At 42.7% G+C, this 25,310-nt stretch overlaps 1 protein-coding gene and 1 long non-coding RNA gene across 13 annotated transcripts in view; one reads left to right on the top strand and one right to left on the bottom strand.

Annotated features, from left to right (window-relative positions):
• Positions 1-25,310, top strand: part of NPAS3 (neuronal PAS domain protein 3) — a 652,478-nt gene that overhangs the window by 528,363 nt on the left and 98,805 nt on the right. Inside the window, exon 1 of one of the 12 annotated variants that reach the window (XM_082213451.1) lies at positions 4,571-4,982. The exons of the other annotated variants lie outside the window; for them this stretch is intronic. Coding sequence (XP_082069577.1) covers positions 4,755-4,982 — 228 coding nt within the window. The 5' untranslated portion in view covers positions 4,571-4,754. Of the gene's footprint in view, positions 1-4,570; positions 4,983-25,310 lie in introns of those variants that run through there. 12 annotated transcript variants of the gene reach the window in all.
• LOC309527344 lies at positions 5,106-9,802 on the bottom strand. Its single transcript, XR_014217196.1, has 2 exons — positions 9,668-9,802; positions 5,106-5,447 (listed from the first exon to the last, which is right to left on the bottom strand). It is a non-coding gene; the product is annotated as an uncharacterized lncRNA (long non-coding RNA).

The following is a 25,310-nucleotide window of genomic DNA, read 5'->3' as shown; positions in this document are numbered from 1 at the left end:
ACTTGTATGAATTACCAAAGAATTCTCATGTGGATTCTATCTGATCAGGCCATCATACCACAGTGTGCTCATGAACAGTTGCAAAGTGGTTAGAGGTTACCACCATCCACATGTATGTGGGCACGCACACAAACTCACACTGCTCTACACACAGTGAAATAAGAATCTTGTACCTTCCCTCCTCCTAAATGCTGTTATCACTGCATGTTGAAGGCTATTTGAATATGCCGTTTTCCCTGCTCCTGTATATTGAGACTCCTTTCTGTAGCCTTCTCTCCTGTCTATAACTCCATTGTCACCTACATCAATAGCATTTCCATTTGACATGAGAATCACAGCTTTAAACTCTGTCCTTGGACATTACCTGAGAAAAGCAAAGTTAAATCCAAATATGTTCTTCCACTTGCACAAGTTTTTATATGTGGTTTAGCAAGTGGTGTTCAATTCCCTCCGCCCCCTACAGATAAGCCTCCGAGGAAGGCTCCCTCGAGCAGAAAGATGTTGGGCTAGCATAGTAATAATTATATTAACGTATAATAATAAGCATCCAGCATCCCTCGTTTTGTTTACATCACTGGATACTTCCCATTTCAGCCTCTTGTGCAAGTACAAGATCCACTGTTGAACCGATGGTAGTATCATACAAGCCATTGTGCAAGTGTTTGTGGAACCACACTAGCAGTGGTTTTTCTTCTACTCTCTGTTCTTTGGATCCAACCCAGGAGTTTTTCAATGAGGGATGATCTGGGTTCCATTCCAAGCACACTGAAGTCGGAGCTCTGAACTAAACAAGCATGTAGTAGTAATAATAATAACAACAGCAATTTATTATTTATACCCCACCCATCTGGCTGGGTTTCCCCAGCCACTCTGGATGGCTCCCAACAGAATATTAAAAATACAATAAAACATCAAACATTAAAAATTTCCCTAAACAGGGCTGCCTTCAGATGTCTTCTAAACATCAGATAGTTGTTTATTTCTTTGACACCTGGTGGGAGAGCGTTCCACAGGGTGGGCACCACTACCAAAAAGACCCTCTGCCTGGTCCCTCAGTGTCCAGGCTGAACAATGGGTGTGGAGATGCTCCTTCAAGTACCAACACTTTAAATTGTGGTTGTCAGTTGGGTCCTGGGATCAGAAGCAGATAATTTCTGAATTTTAAAAAACATAAATAGTAGCTACCAGAATCTGCAGTTTCTTCTTCTTGATGTGTGCTGCTTTTAACATACAGTGGTACCTCATGTTACAGACGCTTCAGGTTACAGACTCCTCTAACCCAGAAATAGTACCTCAGGTTAAGAACTTTGCTTCAGGATGAGAACAGAAATTGTGCAGCGGCGGCGCAGCAGCATCAGGAGGCCCCATTAGCTAAAGTAATGCTTCAGGTTAAGAACAGTTTCAGGTTAAGAACAGACCTCCAGAATGAATTAAGTTCTTAACCCGAGGTGCCACCATATTATTCTCATTTCTTTGCATTCTCTCATTCAAAAGCCTTGAAGTGCTTTTTTTCTCTCACTGCTTTTACATTGCTAGCATTTAAATTTTTTTCTTGTAGTTTAATTTTTTTCACTTTTTCATTTTTTTTTTCCGTATCTTAATGGATTCATACACCTTGATACTTTCTCCATATACAATTATTAGCACTTCATCTGTTAGCAGCCCCAATCTATATGCCCTCCCACCTCCATACAGATGGTCCCAGCTTCAATCCCTGGCATATTTAATTAAAAGTAGCAGGCAGCAGGTGATGAAAAAGATGTCTGCCTAAAACTACTGCTAGTCAGAATAGATAATACTGGACTAGATGGACAAATACTCTGACCCGGCATATGACAGCTTCAGATGTTCCTGCTTCCCTTGAAATTTCTACACATTTTTGCAGAGCTGAGACCAAAGCTTTCACTTTGTTGGCTCAGAATATGAACATCAAAAACTTGTAGTTTCTTCCTCCCACCCACAATTCCTTCCTTCCATTCCTTGTTAGATCAAAACCAGATGGGCCAGTGGGGAGAGATAATTTGGAGACTGACAGATCAGTAGCCAGAAAGGGAGAGGTTTGGAGATTCACTCGTGGCAGGGAGAAAGGTGGAAGCCATCTTGCACCCCAAGTGATGTCATGAAGGAGGCAAAAGAGGACCCAGTTTGTCTCATCTTTGGCCTTTGCGAGTACAAAACTATTTTCCATGCTGATCTAGGGAGGTGTCTAAAATTTCTTCATGGTAGAGCATGAGACTCTTCATCTCAGGGTTGTGGGTTCAAGCCCCACGTTAGGCATTGCAGGGGGGTGGACTAGATGACCCTCATGGTCCCTTCCAGCTCTACAATTATATGATTCTATGAAGGGGAACCTCCAGATTTCTGTAATGTTTTGCTTTTAGGCTAAATTCAGTGACAACGGTGAGAACTGTGAAACCCCACAGAGACATTTTGTCTTATTTATTACACATGAAAAAAGCCCTTTTGCTTTCCTTGAAATTCCTCAGATATTTTTCCTAGCACACATACTTTAAAACTGCTTTAGAGTAAAGTTTGGTGGCAAGTCTAGTTTACATACCTATAAACAATAAGAGAAGAGACCAAGACTGTGGTTAGCTGTGCTGCAAGAGCAGAGTGTCAGGTTGTTAGGATTCTATTTTTATTGCTGTTGTTGTTGTCGTTTAGTCATGTCCAACTCTTCATAACCCCATGGACCAGAGCACGCCAGGCACTTCTGTCTTCCACTGCCTCCCGCAGTTTGGTCAGACTCATGTTTGTAGCTTCGAGAACACTATCCAACCATCTCGTCCTCTGTTGTCCCCTTCTCCTTGTGGCCTCCATCTTTCCCAACATCAGGGTCTTTTCCAGGGAGTCTTCTCTTCTCATGAGATGGCCAAAGTATTGGAGCCTCAGCTTCAGGATCTGTCCTTCCAGTGAGCACTCAGGGCTGATTTCCTTCAGAATGGAATTATTACTACTACTACTACTATTAGTATTTAAATACCGCCTTATACCCAGAGGTCTCAGGGCAGTTCACAGTGAGATTTACAGTGGCACTGGAGAAGAGGTCCTATGAAGTACATAGTCCAAAGTGTTTTTTTGGAGAAAGAAGTGGATGAAAAGGGGGATAGCGCACCCCATGTTCACTAGAATGGCATTCTAAAGGATATGAAAACAGCCACATCTCATTTGCGCTGGAGCAAATTTGTGTCAGCAAATGAGTAAATTAAGGAGGGCTGAGGCTGTTTCCTTTCCTTCATTGGCACATTATTTGTTGTAGTGAAAAACTGCTTTTTGTGCCACAGCTACTAAAACCCTGCCCCATCCTTCTTCATCTGTTTTCCTCTCTCACATCTAAAAAATCAGTGTTCATTTCTTCCTACTTCACAAGACCAACTTTTTGCTGATAGCACTTATACTGTTTTCATTATCAGCACCCGTTATCTACCACATGCCATTACTAAATTGAGGTACGTTTTCTGCAGCTGATCTGCAAATGCGAGAATTTGTGCTGGAAATTGTGCTTCTTTATGGAGAGCAAGTTCCATATTGCTGCATATAGGAAGGAGCAGAAACTTAAGGAGGAGAAAGCTGACAGGCAGTGCTACCAACCTGGACTGGCTGTAAGTTAGAAAAGCAGGCAGGTGTGAACTGGCGGAGAGCAAACAGGTTGGTGGGGCAGCGCCCTACTTGCCCTCTTAGCCTCCACTGCTAAGAGCCTTCGTGTCATAAATGTGACATTTTGAACAATACAATAACTAGCTCCCACACCCTGTTGGGGCTTTCTACCTGTATATGTCTTTACTGTTATTTACTGAGTTTCTTTACTTGGGAACTTGAGATCTGTTAGATCAAAAGAGGGATAAGGATAGCAGTCTGTCTTGCCTCCTCAGACTGCTACAAAACTTGCACAGCTAACTAATTCAGATGTTACCTTGGCACCCTGTTAATGAGACCTTGCTGCTTCATCAGCTGGGAATCCGCTTTGGGACAGAATCATAATTCATGCCAATGAGAAGTCAGTGTTGCAGGCACTGTGGAACTCCCTCCCACAAGAATTAGATAGGCACCATTCCTGCTTAGTTTCAGATGCTTTGGCAAAACTGTTTTATTTCAGGAGACCTTTGCACCCTGAATGCTTCTCAGGAGTTTTACATTTTTATTTTTTTTAGCTTTTAAATTATTGAGGTTTTATATTTTGGAAGTTTAAATTGTGTCTCTATTGTGTATTTTATTATTGTAGGCCACTTTGAGACCTATGTGGTGAAAAGCAGGATATACATTTTTGAGTGAACGAATGGATAAAGCATATGGAGTTGAATTCAAAGGTTGCATGAGTGGAAGGCCACTTGCACAACTGAACATTACCCAAGGCCGGCGCTTCCATGAGGCAAGGCGAAACAATTTACCTCAGGCAGCAGATCTGACCCCTACCTCACTCCCTGTGTCACTGTTGCCAGTCCCATTGTGCAACTTCCAGCCCTGCCACAGCCCATGCCACCACTGCCACAGTCGCCATTAATGCTGGTCCCTTGAAACTGTGTTGTGGCAGTAGCACAGGTGCAGCTGTGGGTGAGGGCACAATTGTGGTGGCAGACATGATGGTGGGTGCAGGGTGGGCGGCCTACACCAGGAAAATGTCCTGGCCGACCCGATCATTGCCTCACTAGTTCTGCCACTGCCCAAAGCTCCAAAGCCTTCATGAAGGACCTTCTGAATAGCATGGGCAGTTTCAAAGAGGGTTGCAGCAGGGAGTGAGAATAGATCAGAACTGGATGGAGAAACCTTATGTGACAAGGGGTGTAGCTAGCTGTTGTGGCACCCAGAGTGGTAGGGGCAGGGCAAGCCGCCCACGGGGGCGGGGCAGCGATCTGCACTGCCACGGAGTCCACCTGGCAGAGACAAGTCCCACGCTGCCGTTTCAGGCAGCACAGGGCCCTGAGCCACCGCGTCACTCCCAGGAGAGATACGTGGCTCAGGCGCGCTGCAGGCCAGGCCTCAAGGTAAGTGCCGCCCCCTGCGATGTGCCATTTTGTCACCCCCACAGGGATGACGCCCGGTGCGGATCGCATCCCCTGCACCTCCCCTTCCTACACCCCTGCTTTAAACTAATCCCAACCTTTGGGTCCAGTTCATTGCTTTATTTTGTATTGTTTTCTTCTTTCTCTAAAGCTTTGATTTTGGAAAGAGCACCAGGATGCAAGGCTGTGTATGTAAATACTTAATAAATATCCACTTGATGCAGTTCTTCTGTCTTGCTTTAAAGAGCACTGCTTTCAGCTCTCAATTGACTAGATCATTTTAGCAGTGAGGCTGACTAACAATGAAGGCGGTGCATTTCCCCCCCAAGCCTTAGAGATACATTTCAAACATTTGTTCTTTCTTTTCTGTAACTTGTCTGAGATGGAAATTCATCTGTGAACCCTTGTTTTTCCTTCACGTTTTCGCAGAACCACATTTGCATGCCCCTGGAAAAAGAATCAATATTATGAATAAGTCTTCCAGAAAGCCCTTAATTATGTGTCTGTGTATCAGCTTGTAATATTTTGTGTTTCTTCAGATTCGTCTCCTTTTTAGCTGACACAAGTGGACTTTGAAAAGTGGAGTAAAATCAGCAATGCAACATGGAAATGCATGCAAAGTTGTTAAATGTGATAGCAAAATAAGAGAAGCTTCAGTCAGTATGATCAGAGTTGTTAAAAAAAAAGAGAGAAAGCCAGCAAACTGTCTATCATGTGATGAAGTTTGACAGTAGGGATTATAGCTTTGATGGACCAGAACAGCTAATAGAAGAAGCTGACATTTTTGAAACCCTGCTAATTAAGGGTTCCTTCCTTAATATTAAAATAAAGTCTTTGTCTGGGTTTTATGGTTGGAGAATCAGGTGTTTTCATTAATATATGCCAGTCAGTCTTAATAAGCTTGGAGGGCAGAGGAAGTTATTATTGAGTGACCTTCTACAAAATAAGCATGTTGCTAAGGGCTCTAACCCTGCCCTGTTCAGACTGATGAATCTCATTTCCAATGCAAAAGCTTCACAAGAAATCTAAGCATTCTCTGTGCAATCACAGAAAATAATCCTTGTGTCTCTTGTAATGTCCAGAATTGCCACTTACTATACTTCTACTGTACAATGAATATTACAATACATATTATTTTTCCAGCACAATTGTCTACGTTTCTGAATTGCCAAGAATAGAAAAAAAAACTTATTGTCAAGATACCTGTATTGAAAAGTCAGCTCATTTTAATACTTCTCAAATAGTCATCTACTCTGTTCATGAATTATAATGCACAGAATACATCCAACAATGCTAGCTTTATAAAAAGAGATATGTCTATATTATTACATATTCATTTTCAAATAGATTTTGAACAGATTTTAAACCATGCATTGAAATTCATTGAAATGATAAATTCACAGTTGGATTTTGATTTGCTTTTAATCCAATTTTAGGCATAATGCCTTTTCACCTTTTTTGTACTAGTTTTGCTTTTCTGTTGCCTTGTGAAGCAAATGAAAATTATGGTAGTTTTTTTTTGGGGGGGGGGAGTTATAATATCTGCAGATGAAAGCTAGAAAACGAGCTGGTCAAACATATGAAATCAGTCAAGCATCAGCACTATTTGTGAACATCCTTATATTCATTCTCTGAGCGCTGGATCATTGCTAGCAAAAAAGACCCCCATTCAGATATTTCCTGTATACAGAGATTTCCTGAAAGCATATCCTGCTTGCATGGTCTAAATTTTATTTGCCTTTTACTGAATCAGATATGTTCTCTTCAAGGTATCCCATGCAGAATAAATGCATCAGGTAAAATATGGGGGTCTACAGAACATATCAAGCTTAATGGGTTGTGAGCAATTACACAGTGCGCAGGCTTAGCTGAAATGTTGGAACTGGGCAGCATTGGTATGTCATTCCATGTATTTACAGAGCAACAGCAGCTGAATAACTTGCATCATAATTCAAGACCTCCTTAAATGCAGCTACATGTGTTTAAACTGCCATATCTACTGTTAAAACATTACTTGCTGTTCCTTGGGAAAGCATGCGTAGTCAGACAGTATCCATTAATTTTTCAGTTAGAAAACCCCTTGTGGTGCCTTAAAGCAGGAAGGTAGAACCTGTGGCCCTCCAAGCATTGTTGGTCTTCAGCTCCCATCAGCCCTGGCCAGCATGTCCAATGATCAGGGATGATGGGAGCTGAAGTCTAGTAACATGGGGAAGGCCATAGGTCCCCCAACCCTGCCTTAAAGACTAAGGGTGATAGTGAATGAAGTTGTTCTCAGACACATCGAAATCAATGGATGTAATTCAGTAAAATAATGGATTTCCATGAGATTACACTGGTTAACATTGGATACTGCCTAACAAATTTATTACGGCGTAAGCTTTCATGGAGTACAGGCTACACCATCAGATGCATGAGGTATTTTCTGGAGTTGAGAGAACAGGGGAGCTGTAAACAGTGAAGTCAGAAGTTAAAGGCAGAAAAGTACAGGCTGTAATAACTGCACTATGACCCACTGATGTTATGGTTGACATTAGATTCCAACATAGTGCTGTCAGAGGAGTCATGGGGACAGACCTGGCATCTGCCACATTTCTGTTGGCACATATTGGGCTGCTACCCATGGTCTGCAAGAGACAAGTGTCTAGGATGGACTATAGATCAATGGTGAAATGTTTGAGTAGTTTCAGCTGGGAATTAGACGACAACAAGTGGCGGTCTTGTTTTCTCTTCTAGGTCTGTCCTACATAAGATTATTCCTGAATCCCAATCTGATTTTGTAGTTCCGTTCTGCTTTGTTTTTCATTTAGTTGGCTGGGATTTGAGAACAACTTGATGTATATTCTTTAGTTGTGAGCTGTGAATCTTAGACTTGCTGGTTAAATGTGAATATATGAGGCTGTTTTGTAGGATTTAGCACTGTATTCCGAGTGGAAGTTAGAAGCATGCAAGAATGTATAGTGGTCAGTGGGTTCCAATATATCCATTATGTAGATGCACCATTGTTTCCACAAAGTGAATACTAGCAATATTATTCATAATGTTAAGGTTTTTTTTAATTGTTCACCTTCCATTGTAATATTTGATAACTGCCAGTGATGCCCTTTTGTATTCTACATAGGACAAATCAGGTCAGTTTCTGTACATCAGAAATGGCAGTGTACTGTGTATAAAAACCAGTGGGGGAGCACTTCAGTCTCCTACAGCCCTCTGTAACTTGCCTTAAAGTGGCCAATGCCATATCGGAACAAAGGGAGACTGCTACATGAAAATGCTGAATTATGATTCATCAAGAGGTTCAGTGCTATCACTTGTGGGCTGAATCAGGACAAATGATTTTTTTTATCACACTGCTTATGTTCATTGGCTAACTTATACCAGGATGTCTGTGTTACCAAAACCTGCTTTTTGTCAATGCTCACTATTAGCCATGTGATTTTCATAAACTATGCTTTTCCATATCTCATTTTCTGATGACCTCACTCTTTACAATTTCCCCCAAACTATATGCACACACACTCTCACATACTTGCAACTCAACACTTCATGCACCTGATAAATTGGACTGAATTACACATAAATTTAAGGCATCATATATTTTGGGTCCCAGCTTTTGTTGCAAGCCTTTGTAAATATTCAGTGTCACCCACATACCACCTGGATAGTGGCATTATTGGGTTTTGGGGAGAGGATTATTACATCCTGGCAGAGTTCTTCCATACCCAAGCACTGTGCCGACATGGAGAAACACTCAGTCATACAATCCCATGTGCACATTTTGAAATAGGCATAGTCCAGGAGTGTTATTCTGAAGTTATGAACTGTTTCTCAAATCCATGAATAAAGTGTGAATATTATTTTGATTATCTTCATCAACAACAACTTGTAAAGAATAGCATTACTGGACGATATACCTATAAACTAATATCATGCACTAGAGATAGAGCAAAAAGGGCAGTGACCCTATGTGTGATTCTGACTGGTGCTCCATTTCTCTACCCTCCATAACATTTAGTTATTTAAAATATGCAGAGGCTGTGTTTCCAGATCAAACCCTCTTAGAGCAGCTTGCAAAACACCATCGAAATTAACAAAATGCCAATGAGCTAGCACTTATAAAACATTAAACCCTATTACATTAAGTTTATTGTCGTAAGCATATAATAGAGTATTTTAATAAAGTATTTCTCTCCCCCCAGCCCTGCCAAATAGCATTGAAATGTTCATTAATTAACATTTCAAACTCTGTCAGATCACAATATAAGTTGACATTCCTTATTGTGATTGTTCCAAAAAGACTCCTTATTGAATGGTACAAATAAAACTCTTTCTGAGAGTAATAGCAGTGCAACTTACAGCAACTTATTTAGTTGTGGTATTAAGGCTTTGACCACTCACAAGGCAGGATAGCCCCAATGTAGTTAGTAGGTATCTACTGAGCAAATATGCGCAAGATTGTGCTGTTGTTATGTATACCAGTACTGATCCATGTGTTGATTACTCTTAGACTTCAACAAAGGAGGAAATACCAGGTGCTAGTTACATACTGTAGTTATCCCGCGTTACCAATCCTGTTCTAACAACAAAATTATTGCTAGAGTGCCCCCCTTCCCCTGCACAACTATTAAAAGTAATGCTTAACGTATATATTTCTGGAAATAAAAAGATACCTATGGGACCTCAAAAGGAAACATCACAAGTCATCTCTGATGTCATTAATCTATGCTTCAGTGCTCTAGCATCCTGCCAGCTAGACAGAGGTACTTTAGGATATTCCAGATACCATTATACAGCTCTTGTTTGCAGCAGGCTCTGAGTAAATCTCTACATTGCTCGGGTTCTGAATGGAACCCCATCCTCATGGTGACACAATTAGGTTGTATGTAGAACTGCAACTGCCTTCCAAATGCCCAGCTGCCCTCTGCTATTCTCTGCTCTCTCATCATTCACACAAAGTCATTTTTAAAGAAAAGGGGGGGGGGTTGAAAAACAGTGTGTAAAAAATAAAAGCAAAAAAGTCTGTTTCCTCAAATAGGTTTGTGTTTGCTAGTCTGTGTGGCATCGCAACATAAGCCAGCACATATTTCCTTTTCCAAATGTCCATTTTGAATGCAAGGCGAGAGTTACGACAAGTGTGTTCGCACTGCTGAAAGTGGGCTGCAGTGAGTTGCCGGCAAAGGGGGTGATGATTTATAATTGGGATAACTGTGATACAAAATCAAGCGATGTCTGCTCAGCTTGACAAATTCAAATCCCAGATCTGAAGTCAATTAATCTGAGTTTGATGCTTAATAATTCAATTTAAAACTGTGATTACAGCAATCGTATATGAGCTGTGAGCACTACACAGGCACATCAGATCATTTGTCAGCGTTTCATATGTCATCACATCTATCCTATTTCCAAACAACTTCTCATGTGGATGCATTTTAATGCTTTGGTTCCTGGGTGGTTTGAAAGCTCAGCTACCTGGGCCAAAATGGGAGAATAAGGCTATCAGTGGCTGCTGAATAACTCTGAATACCAGCTGCTGGAGATCTCAAGTGGGAGTAGTACGGTGCATTCAAGTCCTACTTGAGGGCTTCCCATAGGCATCTTGGCCAGCGGAACTGTGCTGCTCTCCTGACTTCCCAACACTGTGGTTACCAAGAGGGAGAGTGGAAGGACAGCAGGGAGCCTGGCCTGGAATGGGCACAGCATTGAGAGCATCAGACTGGCTTCTCTGCTGTGCTGCACAAGCTCCCTGCTTCCTTTCGTTCTCCCCCTCTCAGTAACTGGCAGTGGCATGCAGTGTTGGGAAATCAGGAAGGCAATGCAGCGCCACTGGCTGCTACTGGCTATATCTGCCTTGATCTGTAAGGTGCCATGGCAACCAAACTCCAGTGCCATACTCCATGAGCAGCTGAGTCAAAGAGAGTGCTTTAGGTACACCAAGCAAGCCATCTGTCACCTTTGGGTGCCACCGAAATAGTTGGCTGGAACACAAGATTGTAAACACAGTACACCTGTGTCAGCAGTTTGTCAAATAAGAGAAGCAACTGATTACTGCTCAAATTGCAGGGGGCCTGGCATACCATAGTCTCCAACTGCCCCCAAAATGCCGGGACTGTCACCAAAACCCTTTGCCACTAGAGCTTCTCACTGTGTCACTCAGAGTCCCGAATTCCCAAGAGGTCTTCCCTTCAGTACAGAGTTTCAACGTGTTACTGGAAGTTCAGATCTGTGCATCCCTCTACAACATTTCTTAGATTTATGCCTCTGGCACTTCCTGTTTTTATGAAAACAAGATCCAAGTCACCTGAATGCCCCTAAGACAGTCTTTCGCCATTTCCCCGCTCCTCAATTGCCTGGTGTCCCATAAAGCAAAGTGGGTAGGACCTGTTCATGAGGCCATTACGGTCTCTTGGCTCCAGCTTGCTTCGTTCTGGTTCTGAGTTTGTGTCCTTGCCCTGATCTTGGAGGAGGAGGAGGCACGGGGAGGTGATGAAAGCTGAAGGATGGCCAAAGCCCTGGGACTGCTGGGTTCCAAGGTTGTGATCCTGTGGGAGAAAGTAGCTGTGCTGAAGGTGGAGCTGATTTTCTGCCAGAGCCACCTGGAACAGAAGAAGCTGCACCTCAAAGCCCAGGCCAGGAATGTTGGGAGGGTAGGGTATACTAGCCCTTTGTGTTGATATTCTTAAAACCTGTTAAGGCATGGTTTGGCCAAAATTGGGATGTTGGGATACTGCCAGGGAGACAAAGTCCATCATGGCCCCAAACAGTCTGCCGGACGATCCATCGATCTCCCGTAGGCACGCAGTATCAGCAATTAGCGACATGAGTTTCCTGAAATAGCTTGCCACATTCCAGAGCTCATGCACACTCTATCAGCAGATAATGCACAGCAAAAGTCACACGCAGGAGAGCATCATTTACAAGTTTTATTCTGCGTTGATCAGAACAAAGAAAAACATGACTGCCTGCATCAGTGTCTCCGACACAGAGAGAAAACGAAAGCAACAGAAAACATAAACATCCTGTGAACAGGAAATACGCAGACTCTGACTCACAAAGCCTGCTCCCTTTTAAGGTGGAACGGAAATATCCTAACAGAGTCAGGGATAGCACTTGTGTATTTCATTAAGAGACTCCACTTTCCTCCCCAGCCGCACAATTCAAACATTGAAACAATGATATGGCACTGCCGGTCTCAACCTTTAGACCCTGCCTCTGCTTTTCATTCTGAACAACTTGACTCTTTGAAAACAGCTAGGGTAGCCACGTGTGTATCACCAAAAAAGAGAGCAAGTGTATGTTTAGATTCATCTTTCGAAACCAGAAAGATAATTCCAATACACATACAATACATCTCACCGCAGTGGAGAATGTAGCCAGTTGTCAAGGTGCTGTGTTGATGAGTAATTTCAAAGTTTCTTATGGTTCTTTAAACTGCACTTGGACTGGCCAGCCCTTCAAAGAGAGGACACCTTAAAACAGAGAGCACTGTCCTCTCTAAATTAGGGCACATGGTCACCTTAAATGCAACACTGTCCTCCTGTCCGTCCTCTATTTCACCCTTCCATCCCTACAAGCTACTTACTTAGATGTGACTCACTGCTCAAGTTCCTTTTCTGTTTCTCTTTGGCAGCCTCCATCTGCGATCTCTGCGCTTCCTTCTCCAGCAGCCCTAATCCTGCTCTGATTTAGAAATTTCCCTTTCACTCAGATTTGACACAAGGGCTTCATATCCGCAGAGCATCGCAGTTCTGTATTAACAATCAATATTCAGTATGCAGTGACTAAGAAGTTAAAAAGATGGTATTAAGATATTTATAATTCCAGGAAAGTGTATATATCTGTTAAGAGATGCTGGAATAATACTCTAATCTGCCACATAATGTTCTCTACTGACCATCTTGACTGTGAGTCCTGAAAGAACTGTGTCCCTGCCTTTGAGAGCCTTATTTCCAGCTGGCCTGGGAGGGCAGGGTGCTGACTGACTCCAACTACAAAAGCTGAGGGAGCTGGACAGATTGTTGGGCTGGAGTTTTGTTGGGGGGTGGGTGAAGGAGGTTGTTGCTGTTATTAGTAGTAATCTTTTGCTTCTTTATTTTATCACTTACTCTGATTTATGGGGAAACTTTAATTTGGTTGTGTATTTTTGTTGTTTTATTTATTGTTAATGACTACTTTTGTTATGTTTGTAATTATGCAATATTTTTAATTCTGTAAACTGCCTTCAGCATGATTTTAACAATGGAAAGACAACATACAAATAAAAGGATGAGGTGAGATATTTTTGTGGTTAGGCTACATGAGGTATGCTGCACAGGAACTGATTACCCGTGCATTTCTTCATAGCTATATTTTTATGGATTAAGAAGTATTTCCCCCCCTAATTGTTCCCCTCTCATTACAAAGAGCCTAATTTGATCTTAATCTAAAGTAGACTTTAGATGCATCTTTGAATTTGAGAGTCAAATAGGGAGAGTGGAAGAGACATCAGCTTTATTGGCTGGCCATTTCATACAGAAGTATGTTGTACCAATTAATATTGGGCTTTGTTTTATGCCTCCCACTTTCCAGAACTCAAGTATTGCCCATGTTGCTATTGTTAAATCTGCATTGATAATATTTCTGTGTAGTCACTAATAGCAGCCTAGTTTATGGATGGCTTTGATTTTTAATCTATTAATTTATTATCCGTTTAACTGCCCTGAGATCTGCGGGTGAAGCATGGTATACTAATTTAATAGATAATAACAACAACAACAATCTTCAATCAGCCTGTGGGTGATATTAGTGTTGTTTTATTTTACTACTGCAGGTGCATAATTCGGCTTAACTTTCTTTTACAGCTTTACACAGCCCTTCTAGTGTCACACAGTTATGCAGTCATTTATTCTCCGTCAAAAATGTCAAAGCTTCCATTTTTCTCCTCACAGCAAGAGCTAGTTCAGCATTCAGTAACATTCGGTTTTTATATGAAAGCGATCCCAACTTAACTTTTCCTCACTTAGAATCATAGAATCATAGAATCATAGAGTTGGAAGAGACCACAAGGGCCATCGAGTCCAACCCCCTGCCAAGCAGGAAACACCATCAGAGCACTCCTGACATATGGTTGTCAAGCCTCTGCTTAAAGACCTCCAAAGTAGGAGACTCCACCACACTCCTTGGCAGCAAATTCCACTGTCGAACAGCTCTCACTGTCAGGAAGTTCTTCCTAATGTTTAGGTGGAATCTTCTTTCTTGTAGTTTGGATCCATTGCTCCGTGTCCGCTTCTCCGGAGCAGCAGAAAACAACCTTTCTCCCTCCTCCATGTGACATCCTTTTATATATTTGAACATGGCTATCATATCACCCCTTAACCTCCTCTTCTCCAGGCTAAACATGCCCAGCTCCCTTAGCCGTTCCTCATAAGGCATCGTTTCCAGGCCTTTGACCATTTTGGTTGCCCTCCTCTGGACACGTTCCAGTTTGTCAGTGTCCTTCTTGAATTGTGGTGCCCAGAACTGGACACAGTACTCCAGGTGTGGTCTGACCAGAGCAGAATACAGTGGCACTATTACTTCCCTTGATCTAGATGCTATACTCCTATTGATGCAGCCCAGAATTGCATTGGCTTTTTTAGCTGCCGCGTCACACTGTTGGCTCATGTCAAGTTTGTGGTCAACCAAGACTCCTAGATCCTTTTCACATGTACTGCTCTCAAGCCAGGTGTCACCCATCTTGTATTTGTGCCTCTCATTTTTTTTGCCCAAGTGCAATACTTTACATTTCTCCCTGTTAAAATTCATCTTGTTTATTTTTGCCCAGTTCTCTAATCTGTCAAGGTCATTTTGAAGTGTGATCCTGTCCTCTGGGGTGTTAGCCACCCCTCCCAGTTTGGTGTCATCTGCAAATTTGATCAGGATGCCCTTGAGTCCATCATCCAAGTCGTTGATAAAGATGTTGAATAAGACCGGGCCCAAGACAGAACCCTGTGGCACCCCACTAGTCACTCTTCTCCAGGATGAAGAGGAACCATTGATGAGCACCCTTTGGGTTCGGTCAGTCAGCCAGTTACAAATCCACTGAGTGGTAGCATAGTCAAGACCGCATTTTACCAGCTTCTTTACAAGAATATCATGGGGCACCTTGTCAAATGCCTTGCTGAAATCAAGGTAGGCTACATCCACTGCGTTCCCTTCATCTACCAGGCTTGTAATTCTGTCAAAAAACGAGATCAGGTTAGTCTGACATGACTTATTTTTCAGAAATCCATGCTGACTATTGGTGATCACAGCATTCCTTTCTAGGTGCTCACAGACTGTTTGCTTAATGATCTGCTCCAGAATCTTCCCTGCTATTGATGTCAGACTGACTGGGCGGTAATTATTTGGGTCCTCTCTTTTCCCCTTTTTGAAAATAGGGACAACATTTGCCCTCCTCCAGTCTGCCGGGACTTCGCCTGTTCTCCAGGAATTCTCAAAGATGACTGCCAGTGGTTCTGAGATCACATCTGCCAGTTCTTTTAATACTCTTGGATGCAGTTCATCTGGCCCTGGAGACTTGAATACATCTAAACTAGCCAAATATTCTTGTACTATCTCCTTAGTTATTCTGGGCTGTGTTTCCTTTGCTGAATCATTTGCTCCAAATTCTTCAGGTCGGGCATTGTTTTCTTTATCGGAGAAGACTGAGGCAAAGAAGGCATTGAGTAGTTCAGCCCTTTCTGTGTCCCCTGTTTGCATTTCACCATCTTCTCCTCTGAGTGACCCCATTGTTTCTTTGTTCTTCCTTTTGCTACGAACATACCCATAAAAGCCTTTTTTGTTGCTTTTAACCTCTCTAGCAAGCCTGAGTTCATTCTGTGCTTTAGCTTTTCTGACTTTGTGTCTACACGTGCTGGCTATTTGTTTGAATTCCTCTTTGGTGGTTTCCCCCCTTTTCCATTTTTTGTACACATCCTTTTTTAATCTTAATTCAGTTAAAAGTTCTTTAGATAGCCACCCTGGCTTCTTTAGGCACCTTCCATGTTTCCGTCTCATTGGTATTGCCTGACGTTGTGCTTTTAGTATCTCCCTCTTAACAAACTCCCAGCCATCATGAACTCCCTTTCCTTTTAGTATTGTTGTCCATGGGATCTCACCCAGCACTTCCCTAAGTTTTATGAAGTCGGCTTTCTTAAAGTCAAGAAATTGAGTCCTAGTATGCTTGGCTGCTCCTTTCCGCTGTATAGTAAACTTCAGAAGAGCATGATCACTCGCGCCTAATGATCCTTCCACTTCTACCCCACTAACCAGGTCATCAACATTGGTTAGGACCAGATCTAAAATGGCTGTTCCTCTTGTTGCTTCTCCCACTTTCTGGACAATGAAGTTGTCTGCAAGGCCAGTGAGGAATCTGTTTGACCTTATGCTCTTGGCTGAGTTTGACGTCCAACAAATGTCTGGGTAATTGAAGTCCCCCATTACTACTATCTCCCTTCCTTTTGCATGCTTGGCCATCTGTTCCAGGAAGGCATCATCTATGTCCTCCGTTTGGCTTGGGGATCTATAGTAAACTCCCACAATGAGGTCTCTGTTATTCTTCTCTCCCTTAATTTTGACCCAAATGCTCTCACTTTGGCTTTGAGGATCTAAATCTTGGATCTCTTCACAGGTATACACATCCCTGACATATAACGCCACTCCTCCTCCTTTCTTGTCTGGTCTGTTTCTCTGAAATAGATTGTATCCCCCCATTATTACATTCCAATCGTGGGACTTATCCCACCAGGTTTCAGTGATGCCTATTATGTCATATTTAGTTTGCTGTACCAAGAGCTCAAGCTCATCTTGTTTATTTCCCATGCTTTGTGCATTAGTGTACAGACATTGAAGTCCATTAATCATTCCCCCGTGTCTCTTATTTAAGGATTTTTTCCTCCCACCACTAGGTCCGCGTGCTGTTTGCTCCATTTGGTCTATGACATTTGGATGATCATCTTCATTAATTGATAGACTCCTACCTTCAGGAGCACTGACTCCCTCCCCCACATTAGTCAGTTTAAAGCCCTCCTGATGAGGTTTCTGAGATTTTTGGCAAAAACATTTCTCCCAACCGTTGTGAGGTGCAGCCCATCACTTGCCAGAAGTCCATCTTCAAGAAACTGCAGTCCGTGATCTAAGAATCCAAACCGTTCCTGTTTACACCATTTGCGGAGCCAGCTGTTCACTTCCACTATTTTCCCCTCTCTCCCTGGGCCACGTCGTTCAACTGGGAGGACAGATGAGATGACAATTTGTGCATTTAGTTGCTTCAATTTCCTGCCGAGAGCCTCGTAGTCTCTTTTGATCTTCTGGAGGCTATTGCTTGCAGTGTCATTGGTTCCCACATGAACCAAGAGGAAGGGGTATTTGTCAGTGGGTTTTATGATTCCTTGCAGTCGTTCAGTTACATCTTGGATCTTAGCCCCGGGGAGACAGCACACTTCCCGAGACATCTTGTCAGGCCCACAGATCACTGCTTCTGTTCCCCTCAGTAGGGAATCCCCTATCACCACTACACGCCTCCTCTTGGGTTTGGTCGGGGTTCTTCCGTGAGCTGTCCGTTCCAAGGTTGCCTGCACATTCCCTGAGGACTGAACTTTGCTGCTCGTCTTCATATACCTGATCGACTGTAATGAGGGAGAGATCCTCAAATGGAGTCTGCTCTTCGTCTTCCATGCTAGGGGTGAGGACCTCAAAGCGATTGTGTATTTCTAAGCAATTAGAGTGAACCCTGGGCCTCCTACTTCTTTGAGTCACGTTTCTCCATATATCTGGCTCCTGTGTTGGTGAACTAGACTCCTTCTCAGGGGAGTCCCCTGTCTCCTCCTTGGTGGAGACGGTGTGCTCTGTTGCTTCCAAGAAGAGCTCCAGCTCTCTAATTCTTTGGAGCGTAGCTACACGTTCCTCCAGTTGCTGGACTTTGTCTTTTAAGAGGGCAATCAACATGCAATTGCTGCAGGTAAAGCTGCCTGCAACCTTTGGCAAGATGGCAAACATTGCGCAGGAATCGCAGGCGACTGCAGCTGTTCCCTCCCCTTCCATCTTGAGATCGTGTCGTTGGGGTTGGCTACAGAGGTCCTCCATCATAAAAAGCTTGAAGACAGGACAAATAACTTCCCCCACACAAAAAAAAACACCTAGATCTCCCCAACAAACGTTTGAGACCAGCTCCCCTAAATCTAAAAGATGGATCTAACTGCGCGCGCCGCTCCTTCTTCAACTGATGCCCTGCAAACTCTGATAAGCTCCTCCCACAGCTAATCCCCTGCCTCAACAGAAACCCTGCCCCCTCTGACCTTTACACAGGGAAAACAGCTAATCAGCCACAAGGAAACACACAGACACAAGAAAACCCTTTTTGCTCCTTCTTCAACTGATGCCCTGCAAACTCTGATAAGCTCCTCCCACAGCTAATCCCCTGCCTCAACAGAAACCCTGCCCCCTCTGACCTTTACACAGGGAAAACAGCTAATCAGCCACAAGGAAACACACAGACACAAGAAAACCCTTTTTGCTCCTTCTTCAACTGATGCCCTGCAAACTCTCAGACTTCTTGCTTAGCCTCCCTCCTGGTTTGGAAGTTTTGTACATGGGATATAATTTTAAATACTTTCATCCACATGACTTATAAATTATCTGATTCATTCCTGTGGAAGGGCTGTGCCATATTGTAATCCCTCTTTTCTTCACAGCACTCTTTAAAATGCCACAGCAATTTGAGAATCCACCACAATGCTTCTCCTCAGCATATGTTTATCAGTCCCCAACGATTGTCATATATTTTTGCACAAGAATTGGGACCTCAGAGCTGCACCAATGTCCAATATTGGCTTGGACAACACAGTGATGTTTTTGATTGCATCCCCATAGCAAATCTTTCAGCGAAACAGGCCAGGAGAGGTCAAGGCAAATGGCTTAGAGAAGTAAAGGACCACCACCATCAACAGCAACAAAAGCAAATGCTATACAGAAGCTCATTTCACCCCCTTTATTGCCTTGTCCTTCTCTTATCTCACTTGCTTACATACTACAGCAGGCTTCCTCAACCTCAGCCCTCCAGGTGTTTTTTTGGCCTACAACTCCCATGATCCCTAGCTAGCAGAACCAGTGGTCAGGGATGATGGGAATTGTAGTCTCAAAACATCTGAAGGGCTGAGGTTGAGGAAGCCTGTACTACAGTCTGATTCTCTTTGCTCAGGTGTAGAGAATTACATCCACCCTACAAAACTAATTAAAGGAAAAGGCAATTTAAGGCAAAACCACATCCCACTTGTTTGGATGAATATAAGAAGCATATAAATTTTGTATAAAAAAATAAAATTAGTTTTGTTGACTGTTGTTTCATGAGATCCCTAATATGGCGCTGTACTCCTTATCTCATTTTGCTTTTAGCTTAGCAATTAGCTTTCCTACTGGTTAAAACTGGTTAAAAATTCAGAAGAAAGCATGATGGATAAAAAACTGGTTAAAATTCAGGAGGAAGCATGATGGATAAAAAGCACGTTGTTCATCTCAATTAAGCCAATTGAAAAAGTAAAAATGGCCTTCAGTGTGAGTAAATTTGGGGTTGTGCTTGGAACCAAAAGTTTTTATTTTAAGCATATTTCAACTGCAAATATTCTTATAAAATGAAAAATTTTGCAAGCAGTTCCATTTAGGTTCGTCTACATGCTTAAAAAAAAAAAGTTCACATATAAAGTACTGGAGTCTGTTTAATTTTACTGCTAAATCATGGCTTCATATTATATTACTCTTCCATCAACAACTACATTTCATTCATCTGGTATTGTTTCAGAGCCTAAATCAGGATTCACAAATGATCGGTTCATTCATACCCCTTGGGAGGGAGGGATTACATGTAAATAATCCTGTTAATGGTAAGCATTGCCTCTAAGCATTTCACACTGCAATAATTTGGTAAACTGAATTTGAGTAATTAAGAAATGAAATGAAACTAATAAAATGCTTATTTTAATATTTCTTGATCATTATTATTTGTTTGGGAATTAGTGAATATTAAAAAGTCACTCTTGCTTTGTGCGGAAACGCAGTTCAGCACTTCACTAAATTATCTGACAGTGTCTCGCTATTGTGTTTCAGTCAAAATTCTTTCCATAAAATATTGCAACAGTCAATTTGGTGTGTGCTTGCTCTGGGTTATTAACTCTGTCAACTGTGAAGCCCACTTGCCCGCATGGCCTTAGTGCACAGTTGTATTTATATTACATTTGCATAGTGATTGGCAACAAATCAAAACAATACCCACTGTGCCCATTCAGACTTCAAACTGCTGCTTCTATATCGCCATAAATGGTTTTAAACTACATGTTTCCACCACCCTCCTTTTATATATTTATTAAAACATTTATATCCCACCATTTTATCGAGGGCGTGAAGTTGGTTTATAATACAATTTTTAGTAACATTCACAATATCTTACAGCCCAATGGAAAATGTAAAGCAACCAAAAGAAAATTTTCGGGAACAACAAAACATCAGGCCAACAGAGACAAGGGTACAGAGCCAGGGGTCAGCAACCTTTTTCAGCCGTGGGCCAGTCCACCATCCCTCAGACCATATGGTGGGCCGGACTATATATTTTTCTTTGGGGGGGGAATATATGAAGAAATTCCTATGCCCCACAAATAACCCAGAGATGCATTTTAAATAAAAGCACACATTCTACTCATGTAAAAACACCAGGCAGGCCCCACAAATATTCCAGAGATGCATTTTAAATAAAAGGACACATTCTACTCATGTAAAAACACACTGATTCCTGGGCCGTCCGTGGGCCAGATTGAGAAGGCGAGCCTTAGATTGCCTACCCCTGGTACAGACCATCCTGGGGAGGGCATTCCTATGCAACTGCTGCATCCCTGCCCAAATTTCACATTGTGGGGGACAGACAGGGACAGGTGCCAGGTGGACTCACGGATAGAAGGCAGCCCTACTAGGTATCTTGACTCCAAGTTTAGAGGTTAAGGCCTTTAAACGGAGCATGGGAGCAAATTGGTAGCCAGTGTTGCTGAAGAATTAATGGGATGATATAATCAAGATGTCTTGTGCCACATCAGCCCAGGTGGCATAGCTCAGTCAATAGAGCACGAGACTCTTAATCTCAGGGTTGTGGGTTTGATCCCCATGTTGGGCAAAAAATTCCTGCATTGCAGGGAGTTGGACTAGAAGATGACCTTCCCAACTCTATGATTCTGTAAAAACAGTGCTTTATGAACTGATTGAAATTGCCAAGCACTTCAGAGGTAGAGCCCCAGATGTTTTGCGGTAGGCCACATGTGTTGCAGCATATTTGAAGCAACAAGAGGAGAGTCGGGACAATTTCTCCTGGAAGAGATGCAAATGGCACATGAGGTGAGGCTGCAGAAAAATGCTCTAAACTAGATATATGGGAGTCATATATCCACAGCCCAACATCCACCCCTTTCTCCACCTCAGTGCTTCAGTAAACACCCAATCCAGTACAGTGGTACCTTGGTTCTCAAACTTAATCTGTTCAACTTCCGAAACCGTTTCAAAACCAAGGTGCGGCTTCCGATTGGCTGCAGGAGCTTCCTGCGCTCAAGTGGAAGCCACATCGGATGTTCAGCTTCCGAAAAACATTCGCAAACTGGAACACTTCTCGGTTTGCAGCATTTGGGAGCCGATTTGTTCAACAACTAAACCGTTTGAGAACCAAGGTACCACTGTACTCACAGAAAAGGGCTGGCTTCTATACTGAATCTGGATTAAATTATTATTATTATTATTTCAAATTATATCCCACCCTTCTAAAGGAACCTAGGGTGCTATATATATCCACATATATATGGGATGGGGAGCAGCTTTGAAAATGAAAATTCTGAAACTTCAGTTAGTGCAGAATGCAGCAGGCTGTAGGCTAGTTACTGCCAGGGCCTAGCCAACTTTGAAGGCTTATTATGAGGATAAAATGGGGTAACCCATACATGTCACTGTGAGCTCAATGAAGGAATAGTGATATTCAACACAGACAGCATTAAAGTACCACAAGTCTATATTTAGTTGTACTTTTTATTGGTTCCTTTTATTTTCATAAATTTCATTTTAAAAAAGAAAAAAGAAAAAGTATGTTTAAATGTTTAAATAAGCATAAATAATCTAAGCTTCCCAATGTGCATCTCATTGATTGCTATCAGAGAGAAAATACTATTTTAAAGTACATTCATTCAAACCGCATTTCCATTAAATAATTATGGGCACTGCTACCACTTACAGAACAACAATTTCCAGCAACTCTTTAAAAAAACTACCATGCCCAGAATTCTTTGAGGAGAAAAATGTGCCTCAAATGTGCTTTAAAAAATATAGTGTATATGCAGCCGCAGAGCTTTTTGTTTTTGGCATCTGTCTGTCTTGAGAGACAATGGAGTACACATTCAGAGGTGAAGGCAAATACCGTATTTTTCGCCCCATAGGACGCACCGGCCCATAGGACGCATCAAGTTTTTTGGGGGGGAAATAAAGGGGGAAAAATTATTTTCCCCCCAGGCGCATGTGGGGCAGGCAGCGGGGAGAAGCGCTCTTCTCCCCACCGCCCGCCTTGCAATCAGGTCCGGGGACAGCAGGGAGACGCAGCGCGTCTCCCTGCTGTCCCCGGAGTGGTGGGGCAGGCAGCGGGGAGAAGCGCTCTTCTCCCCGCCGTCAGCCTCCAAACCACTTCGGGAGACAGCGGGATGGCGGCGTTCCGCCTCCCTCTGTCCCCCGACCTTGTGGGGCTGGCGCTGGGGCTTGCCTGGAGAGCGAGAGGGGTCGGTGCGCACCAACCCCTCTCGCTCTCCAGGCTTCAGTGAAAGCCTGCATTCGCCCCATAGGACGCACCCACATTTCCCCTTCATTTTTGGAGGGGAAAAACTGCGTCCTATAGGGCGCAAAATACGGTACTCTGTTAGAAGCACCGAAGTGGCCTCCCTGGGGCACAAGCCTGGGAAGTGAGTAGGGAGGTCCTGGGCTCCCCAGACGACAAGACCCCAAACGCTCCATACACCCCGCCACAGAGCTAGTGGAAGAGAAACAGTTATTTGTTGTTGGCAGAGTACTCTCAGAGTCCTGGTCTGTGAATGCAGAAGATTGAGATGAAGTGGTAGAGCAGACAGGACCACTTTAGAATTCCAGAGTATGTGTCACCTTAACAGTCACCCAAATTTGAGGGAAGAAGGAGAAGCAACAGCACTAGGGAGGAAGTTTTTGGTTCAGCTATCTTTCTGGTTGCTATTTCAACTTACATGATTTGGTAACTGATGGGATGAGTGTTTAATTTGCTTCTGAATAGATGCTACTAAGACTACTAATAGGAGTATAGCATCTAGATCAAGGGAAGTAATAGTGCCACTGTATTCTGCTCTGGTCAGACCTCACCTGGAGTACTGTGTCCAGTTCTGGGCACCACAGTTCAAGAAGGACACTGACAAACTGGAACGTGTCCAGAGGAGGGCAACCAAAATGGTCAAAGGCCTGGAAACGATGCCTTATGAGGAACGGCTAAGGGAGCTGGGCATGTTTAGCCTGGAGAAGAGGAGGTTAAGGGGTGATATGATAGCCATGTTCAAATATATAAAAGGATGTCATATAGAGGAAGGAGAAAGGTTGTTTTCTGCTGCTCCAGAGAAGCGGACACGGAGCAATGGATCCAAACTACAAGAAAGAAGATTCCACCTAAACATTAGGAAGAACTTCCTGACAATAAGAGCTGTTCGACAGTGGAATTTGCTGCCAAGGAGTGTGGTGGAGTCTCCTCCTTTGGAGGTCTTTAAGCAGAGGCTTGACAACCATATGTCAGGAGTGCTCTGATGGTGTTTCCTGCTTGGCAGGGGGTTGGACTCGATGGCCCTTGTGGTCTCTTCCAACTCTATGATTCTATGATTCTAAGACAAATTTAAAGGATGAAAGCTACCAATAAGTCCTCTTAAGGCCAAAGCTCAGCGGCAGAGGTTCAATCCCTAGCTTCCCCATTTAGAAGATTGGGCAACAGGCAGTAGGAAAGACTTGTTTCTGAGAGCCACTACAAATACAGTATTGGATTAGATGGGCAACAGCTGAGCTGATAAACAGTTGCTTGCTATGTTGCCTTCTGGTCCTGCTTGCTGGCTTTGGCCACTATGAGAACAGGATGCTGGACTAGATGGGACCCTGGTCTGATGCAACAGGAGTCTTCATATATTATGGTGGTGGCACTGACACGGATTTGAGGAATAGTGTTTGCTTTCGAAGTGAGAAGAGTGGCATGATGCCTCTATTCTTAATGACATTGTCAGGTCCAGCATCATTAGCTGCTATTAAATTCAGTACGATCACACCTTGGATCCTGAACGCCTTGTGAGTCAAACATTTTGGCTCCCGAACGCCGCAAACCCAGAAGTGAGTGTTCTGGTTTGTAAACGTTCTTTGGAACCCAAACGTCTGATGTGGCTTATGCGGCTTCTGATTGGCTGCAGGAAGTTCCTGCAGCCAATCAGAAGCTGTGCCTTGGTTTCCAAACGTTTTGGATGTCAAATGGGGTTTCGGAACGGATTCTGTTCAACTTCCGAGGTATCACTGTATTGTGGTATTTTAGTAGGTAATTTTTTATTCAAATCATAGGAAAACAAGAAAGAATACTATACTTATACTTTGTATTATTTAAAGTTCAAATCCACACAAGCAAGAACAGGCAAGCTAAGCCAGAAAACTGTAGTATTTTTATAGCACGTTTAGAATATTTATTGTAACCCATATAGAGGTTTTATTATAATCAAGTGGTATATATATATATACATACATACAAACACATATATCTATAAACAAATATATAAAAATAAAATACCTTCAAAGCAGTTTACATTCACTATTTTATTAAAATCTGTACAATAACCCTGTAAGGCAGACCAGAATTCTCAGAATACAGGTGGGATGTTGAGAATGATAGGGTATAGCTGGCCTAAGAGAGAATATCAGAGTGGGACTTGATTTTTAACTCAAACTGCAATCCTGTGCAACCTTATCTTTACACTGCTATGTTATTTATGATGCATCCTATTCTGAATTTATCCTTTTGTGAATTGCTTAGAGATTAAGATTATATTCACACATATTTTAAATAAATAAATCTCCAGAAGTAATCTTGATTGAACACAATTAGGCTTACTTCTGAGTAGGCAAGTAGGCATGCCTAGAATTGTGCCTTTTCTCTGTTTAGCCAGTAGGTTCACCAACTCTCAGTACAATACATTGGTGGTTTTATTATGATTTATGAAAGATGCTTTTGATGGCACAGTTTACTAACTTTGTGTGTGGTGATACAAA

The sequence above is a fragment of the Podarcis vaucheri genome, assembly GCF_965113315.1.
Source record: "Podarcis vaucheri genome assembly, chromosome: 1".
Taxonomy (NCBI): domain Eukaryota; kingdom Metazoa; phylum Chordata; class Lepidosauria; order Squamata; family Lacertidae; genus Podarcis; species Podarcis vaucheri.
Note: the sequence above shows the minus strand (reverse complement) of the source record. Positions and strands in the feature narration are given on the sequence as shown.